Source organism: Hippocampus comes, unplaced genomic scaffold (genome assembly GCF_001891065.2).
Source record: "Hippocampus comes isolate QL1 unplaced genomic scaffold, H_comes_QL1_v1.1 scaffold451, whole genome shotgun sequence".
NCBI lineage: Eukaryota > Metazoa > Chordata > Actinopteri > Syngnathiformes > Syngnathidae > Hippocampus > Hippocampus comes.
Window position 1 is genome coordinate 37,296 of NW_017806218.1, and position 7,963 is coordinate 45,258.

Consider the following 7,963-nt stretch of genomic DNA (forward strand, 5'->3'; position numbering starts at 1 on the left):
AAAAAATCACAACCGTGAATTCTTTATTGTCTATGTTAGTTGCTATTGCTTCCACAAACTCCATTACTGCCATTATGGTGTTACGTTTATCTCTGAAGCCATGTTGATTTTCACTTAACAGCCCGTGTTTATTTATGAAGTTGTCAAGTCTGCGAGAGAATTTTTCAAATATTTTTGAAAGTTGTGGTAGCAGTGATATTGGTCTATAATTTGTGAAGAATTTTCTTTCTCCACTTTTAAAAATTGGAATGACTTTAGCTATCTTAATTTTTGATGGAAAAACACCTGCTTTAAATGACAAGTTGCATATGTATGTAAAAGGTCGCACTACAATTTCTATGATCTGTTTTACTATTGTCATATCAATATTAAAACAGTCAGTTGATTTTTTACTTTTATATGTTTTTACAATATTTAATATTTCATTTTGATTCACTGCAGTAAGAAACATTGTGGAAGAATTTTTTTCTATGTATTTATCTATTTCAAAACAATTTATTGGATCAGGAATTTGTTTTGCTAAGTTGCTGCCAATATTAACAAAATATTCATTAAATTCCTTTGCTATTTGTGCAGTATCCTCAATAATGGTATTTTTATCTTTCATAAAGTACTCCGGATAATCGACTTTACTAGAGCTATTTCTAATTACCTGATTTAAGATTTTCCATATTTCTTGAGTGTTGCTTTTATTTTGCTCCAATAATGTATGAAAATGGTCTCTCTTGCTGGTTCTTATAATGTTTACTAATATATTTTTATAAGTCTTGTATTTTGTTTCAGCGTCTTTGGTTCTGGATTTTAGAAACGATTTGTATAGATTGTTTTTCTTTTTACATGCATTTTCTATACCTTTTGTTATCCATGGCTTACTTTGGTTTTTGTACTTTCTGGTGACCTTAATTACTGGGAAATGCTTGTCATATAAGGAGGTTATGGTTGACTGAAATACGTCAAACGCAGTATTTGGATCTTTATTTGTGTACACCTCAGACCAATTTTGCTTGTCTAGGTCGAGCTTGAAAGCTGCAATGGAATGTTGGGTTCTGGGTCTTATTTCTGATATGTGGGTTATTGATTTAGTTTTTTTATCAAAGTAATTGTGAAAGACTGCAAAGACCGGTAGATGGTCACTTATGTCGGTTATGAGAAGTCCACTTTCCTTTTTATGGTCAATCTTGTTTATAAATATATTATCTATTAATGTGGCCGTGTCAACTGTTATTCTGGTGGGTCTCAGAATGACTGGGTAAAGACCGTTGCTATACATTATATTTATGAAATCTGTTGTTTTTTTGTGTCCATTTACCAAGTCTTGTTTCGAAGTGACGAGAGGACCCGGACAATATTTGTCCATTCAAAATCATTGTATATACCTTGCTAATAATTTCCACAAATGGCGATTAATCGCCATTTGTGATGAGAGAGCATCTCAACTTATGCCCACTCCAACCCCTAAAAATATCACAAGGATGAGACTCTCCATGGCTGATTTAAGAGAATGAGGAAATAAGCAGCTTACATGCATTTTCTCTCATGACAGATTTGCTTTCTTTGATAAGTCCCCAAGATATGAACACAATGCTTTCTGAGAGGCTTTTCATAAGGTGAATTGTTCATAAGTTATTTTTTATTACATTTCAATGTATGTGCTGAATTTTTCAATGTGCAACTTTGAAATTTCACCAAGCTGACCTCTCGGGCTTGTCGCTCAGCTGCATATCTGCATTGATGCACTGGAACGGGCCACTTGCACTTGCACTCCGACGCTGAGCTGAATCTCTGGCCAGAAAGAATTGGCGTTCGCCCTGCTTCGGCTGCATGAACGGCCGGCGTAAAGGTTCGGTAAGAGGGCGCCCGCGACACAAGCTCTTTGGCTGCCTGAGACGCGTGTGTCCGAAACACGAAGTCCCATGTCTGGCCAGTAATAAACTGAGGATTTGAACAATGGCTCGAAATGATTACTCAATTATTGATATAGTTAATTTGATCATTGATTACATTTTGTCACTTCTAACTGAAAATATTGAACAGAAACTCCCGACCGAGTTCACCATAGCACGATGACTCAAGATATGTGCATCACAACCTATAAGGAATGATTGCAGGACAACATTGCAAGACCTTATAGACAAAAAACAGCAATGTGTGCGGTTGGGCAGACCTGTAATTCAATTACTGAAAGAATGTAATCACATTACCAGCACAACCAATGTCCATCTCCGGAATATTTATTTGGTTAACTATGTGTGTAATTGCCACATTATTCCATTATGGAACAATGATACTGTTATAATAAAAACACAGCACCTCATATTAAAGCGCAGCTTTTGAGAATGACTAAACAAATGTCCTCTTGAATGGTGGAAAATTAACTGAACTTAAATTCAACCTCAGACTGAGAGGAAACATTTGCTAAAAGTGTAGATGGGGGGTCGGGGTGGGGGGTTGCATTGTTTGAGTGCAATAAACTCAAAGTCCAAAACTAAATATAGACTTTGAGGCTTACAGGACGGCATCTAAATGTGACCATTTATAGTTGTATTCACAAAAAGAGGTTTCCTGTTTAATCCCCCTGCAAAAAACTGACTTCTTATCTCAGTGCTGTGTATTTGGATAAGAAATGTCAACCATTTTTGTTTTGGACTGTCACTGCAGAAGTGAAGATAACATGTTCCCAGTACAGATGATTTTATATATTAGCAAGGATCATGCAAGTTGACGCGAATGATTTGCTTTCGCGGGCCACATAAAATGAGGTGGCAGGCCGGATCTGGGTCCCGGGCCTTGAGTCTGACATCTGTGTGATACAATATTCAGGAGTAACCCACCTCCACCATCGGACCAAACTTGTGATTCTCCTTTTCCTTGAGCAGGAAGTGCTCCTTCTGTAATTTTTTTTTTTTTTTTTTTTTCAAATGACTTTCTTCAGGCGTCATATTCACTAAACTGCTCTGATGGTTTAATGTAACATGTTGGACATCTGTTGCCTTGGCATGTTTTGGACAACACCGCCGCAGCGTTCGAGTCTCCGCCGCTGCCACTGGGAGTTCAAGCGAGACCTCAGCTGCCAGCGCCAAACAAATGTGTCCAACAGCCGCTGGAGCCCCAAGCAAACGGGTGCCCCGGAACAACCGCTGGCTGTCGCTCGCTCGCTCCCGCTGGCTGTCACTCACTCGGCTGTCGCTGGCTGTCGCTCGCTCCCGCTGGCTGTCGCTCGCTCCCGCTGGCTGTCGCTCGCTCGGCTGTCGTTGGCTGTCGCTCGCTGGCTGTCGCTCGCTCCCGCTGGCTGTCGCTCGCTCCCGCTGGCTGTCGCTGGCCTAGGTAGAGTTAAGAAGGCACACAAGTTCACACACTGGTGAGAAACCTTTTGCCTGTTCAGTCTGTGGCAGAAGATATTCCTTGAAAGGATATTTGACAGCACACCTAAAGACACACACTGGTGAGAAATCTTTTGGCTGCTCAGTTTGTGACAAAAGATTCTCTCTGAAGGAAGATTTGACTGAACACACAAGAACACACCCTGGCGTGAAGCCTTTCTCTTGCATGGTTTGTGGTCAAAGATTCTCTCAGAAGGGGCACTTAAACAAACACACAAGAGCTCACACTGGTGAGAAACCTTTTCCCTGCTCAATTTGTGGACAAAGTTTCTCTGAGAAGGGAACCTTAAAAGTACACACAAGAACCCACACCGGTGAGAAACCCTTTGCCTGCTGAGTTTGTGGCCAAAGGAAAACGTAAGGAAAACTTAAGAATTCACACAAGAACCCACACTGGTGAGAAGCCTTTTGGTTGCTCAGTCTGTGGTAAAAGATTTTCTGAGAAGGGAACCTTAACAAAGCACATCAGAACACACACTGGTGAGAAACCCTTTGCCTGCTTAGTTTGTGGCCAAAGATTCTGTCAGAAGGAACAGTTATCAAAACACACAAGAACCCACACTGGCGAGAAGCCTTTTGCTTGCTCAGTTTGTGATCAAAGATTCTCACAAAAGGAAAACTTAATAATTCACACCAAAACCCACACTGGTGAAAAACCCTTTGCCTGCTCAGTCTGTGGTAAAAGATTCTCTCATCAGAGGAGCTTAAAAAGACACACAAGTACCCACATGGGTGAGAAACCTTTTGCTTGCTCAGTCTGTGGTAAAAGTTTCTCCGAGAAGGGAACCTTAAAAATCCACACCAGAACACACACTGGTGAGAAACCCTTTGCCTGCTCAATTTGTTGCCAAAGCTTTTCATGGAAATATCAGGCTAAAAACCATGAGTGTTTTGCATTGCACCAACACACTCATCAATCAAGCTTTGGTTTGTCATCTGATTAGGCTTCATCACTTCAAGCTCCAAGGGTGACTGAATTCTATGCAGCATCTTGCAAGGTTCCTTAAAGAAAGAAATGTTTGTGTTTGTTGTGTTGAAAATATTGTGAGTTGTCAGCTTGTTGAGAATTGTTTTTATTTTCATTTTGAGTTTTGGCTATGAAATTTAGTTGTACTTCAGTTAGTGTGTTTGATCATATTTAGACACTATTATTTTTAAGAAAATGCATTTTAGTTAATTTTTTTAATTTCTTTTTTTATTATTTGATGTCATAGTGTTGTGGATGAATTGATAGTGAAGTAATTTTCATGAATACACTTTCATATTACTTTTTTGCAGTTTTTCATGTATTCACAATACACTTGCTTTTGTGTCACGGCTGTCTCATATCATCATAATTCAGGTAACAGTTGAAAATGTATGACTGCAAATAATACTGTGTTTCTGAGTCTCAGTCAGTATCTGTTTGTGGTGAGTGTACATGAGGAAGTGAGAGAGAAAAGGCAGACGATCCAAGTTCTTCTGTCGTTCTCTATTGAACCCCAGGCTGGCAGGTGTACCTCAATGGCTTGAAGAAAATCTGACATTTCTTTTGACACGAGTCGAGGGCCATTATCGGAAACAATTTGGACAGGAGCACCAAATCTACTCAAGATTTCACCGCAAAAGTAATATGAATGCAACACCAAAGCTCCTGAGGAAAATCCCACTGTTTAAGTGGTGCGGCTGCAGGATTTTTGCGAGTTTTAGGACATGATAAACAACTCATTTCCATATGTTCGACTTCTTTGTTTAGCCCTAGCCACCCAAAGAAACTTCTTACTATCTCTTATTTTCACGATTCCACTATGTCCTGCATGATGGTGCTCTCGCATTTTAGTGTGCCCTTACAGTGGAATGATGATCCTCCTTCTACACAGCAGACACCCGGACTGGACGGGAAGCTTCCACCTTCCATCGTGGTAAAGTTTCAGGTTAGAGCTATCATCTACTCACCGCCCATTCGTGACCATATCTATCATTGCTGATAAATCAGGTTCAGCACGTGGAGCCTTTTTCACTGTGGATGCAGTTATTGGCGCTCTTTCAATGTCCCTGGAGTGAAAGATTTCCACTGTGTTCGATTCAGCTTTTGTGAGTTTGGAGTGGTTACCTTGAAAGTCCATCTGCAGATCAATGAGCATTTGATTTGCAATGCTTGATGTCGTAGGAGTGAGCCGACAACACTAAAGCCCACCACTGAAAGACAGGGAGCTGCAAGAGATGGTAGTCCAAAACCTCCTTCACTTTTATGTCACTCCCTTCTCCTCTGCGCTCACTGACTTTGACTTGAATTGATTTGCACTGACAGAAATGCTCGCTTTGTGTGCACATACAAGGGTCGTGGTTTGCGCTGGAGCCGATCCCGGCTGTCTATGGGCAGTAGGCGCGGCACACCCTCAACTGGTTGACAACCAATCGCAGGCGATTCACAGCCGAACAATCACACTGAGGGACAATTGACACGCAGGCGTGTCACACTCATTTTTGTCGCGGGCTATTTTGGATTTACGTCTTCCTCTTGAGGGCCGTTACACAGCTAAGCTGAATAAATGATATTTTTTTAAAAAATTACTTGGACACAACAAATTGATGGATCACTTGTTTTGAAATCAGTCAGCTATTTTTTTTGCTGAATTTTTGTACAAGTGAGTGTAAATAAAGTCACAAAATTATTGCAAAAGCTCAACGTTATTTATTACACATAACAACTTGTGTGTTCCAATTACCTGCCATGCATGTTTTTGGAATGTGGGAGGAAAACGTACCTACGAGGGTGACAACAAACCAACTCCACACAGTAACTCCAAAACCAGACTTCTGGACCTCTGCACTGAGGAAGACAGCCTAACCAGTGGACCGCCGTGGGACCCCCAATATTTTTTTAGATCAGAACAGTACTGATTGAAATAGACTGCGGAGAAAAATGTTGAAAACTGCATACATGACCCGGAATAAAAAGGAGTGTTTTCAATTTGAATGAGATGTGTTATGTAACTGTGCATTTATTTTTAGCTTCATATTTTTTAATTTTCCTCTGCTTGCACACATTGGCATCGCCACTGCAAAAGAAAATATCTGAATGGCTTTCCTACAAAAATAAGAGCCACTTGAACATTGAACACCTCTTTAAATTGTGAAAGTAAATTTTAGATCAAGGAAAGCACGCCAAAGGTATGGAAAAGGCCGATGACCATATTAGAAGTCAGGAAGTCCGACTTCCTGGGGAAGTCGTACAACGAGGTGATGGCGTCCCTGCAGATTCAGCGCCACCAGTGGTGAATGGGACACTTGCCATGCTTTTCGGGAGATGGTGGCTCCAAATCTACTCCTTGTATAACTTCATGGCGAGGATGGCTTGACGACAGCGAGGAGCTCCAACGTGCACCTTAGGGAAAAGAAGGTATAACGTAAGGTGTTTTAGTGTAGAAAAATAGAGGGACATTTGAGTACATTTCAAAAACATTCTGGAAAATGCTGTGCAGCGGGTGTAAGCAAGTTGGTCGAGAGAACTCAGCGGGGAATCTATGGCAATTCCACTTGAACAAACTTTATTTCGAACGCGAATTGCCATGTAATAGGCGATTTAACTTGAGGGTGATTATTTCCTCACCGTGAAACATAATATCTGAATAACGAATCTAATGTTTACAGGCACACATACATGCGCATTTATTACCTGAACGTGTTTGTGTTGCGACAAAGTTTGTCCTAAATGAATTGCCGTACAACGGTGCTGCGGCCTGTGAATTAGCAGAATAAGATACTTATACGCACGATACAAAAAATAAAAAAAGATTGAACCCTTGTAAATCCCATTCTCTCTTCTTGATTACAGCTGAACGCACCGCAGCCTCGATGCAGTAGGTCATTTCTTACTGGACGATAAATTCGCTCAAGCTTTTTTTGACTAATGTACCTTACTTAGCCTCGCTTGCTAACCGCTAAACAAAGAGACGCGTTTCGTCGTCCAGCACAGTTCAAGATTGAGTGAGAATGGTTCAATCAAACGTGTGAAAATGTTGTACAGGCGGACAGCCGATTACGAGGATGATTTCTTCGGAGCAAAAGAGGACAACGACGCTGTCTTGGAGAAGTCCCGAGTTGGCTGGACCAGAGCAGGTTTGGTCTTGTCTCGTTTTTTCGCTTTATTGCAGGCGTCACCAACGATTTTGAAAATGAGAGCTACTTTTTGGTCGCCGATCGACGCGATGGGCTACCACTTTTATACACATTTCTGAAAGAACACATTTGCTCAGATTACGGTTTAGTAATGTTTCATTGATGTCTCTTCATACCTAAAATGTAACCAATATGGCTGCTGGTTCGACACTCCGCTGCGAGCTCTTCCAATCCGACAAATATCATGAAAAGAAATTGTCATTCAAGGTCCTTGAGAGTTTGTTTAACCAAACAAGAAAGAAGAGCAACAATTTGCAGGTTAACTTCATGCTATTTTTGAAAATTTGAGCACTTTTCATGACAACCAGCAACACTGGATTGACTGGAATCACGGCAAAACAGCGCTTTTATTCCCTCTGTTTGGAGAGGGATTTTCTGTTTATATGTGTGTGTGTGTGTGTGTGTGTGTGTGTGTGTGTGTG

The 7,963-nt window shown here is 40.8% G+C and overlaps 1 protein-coding gene across 1 annotated transcript in view; it reads left to right on the forward strand.

Annotated features, from left to right (window-relative positions):
• LOC109506900 (zinc finger protein OZF-like) overlaps positions 1-4,560 on the forward strand; it is a gene marked incomplete at its 5' end in the record, with an annotated part of 35,689 nt that extends 31,129 nt beyond the window's left edge. The window contains one exon of the mRNA XM_019855921.1: positions 3,674-4,560. Coding sequence (XP_019711480.1) covers positions 3,674-4,324 — 651 coding nt within the window. The remainder of the gene's footprint in view (positions 1-3,673) is intronic.
• Between the last annotated feature and the right edge of the window lie 3,403 nt (positions 4,561-7,963).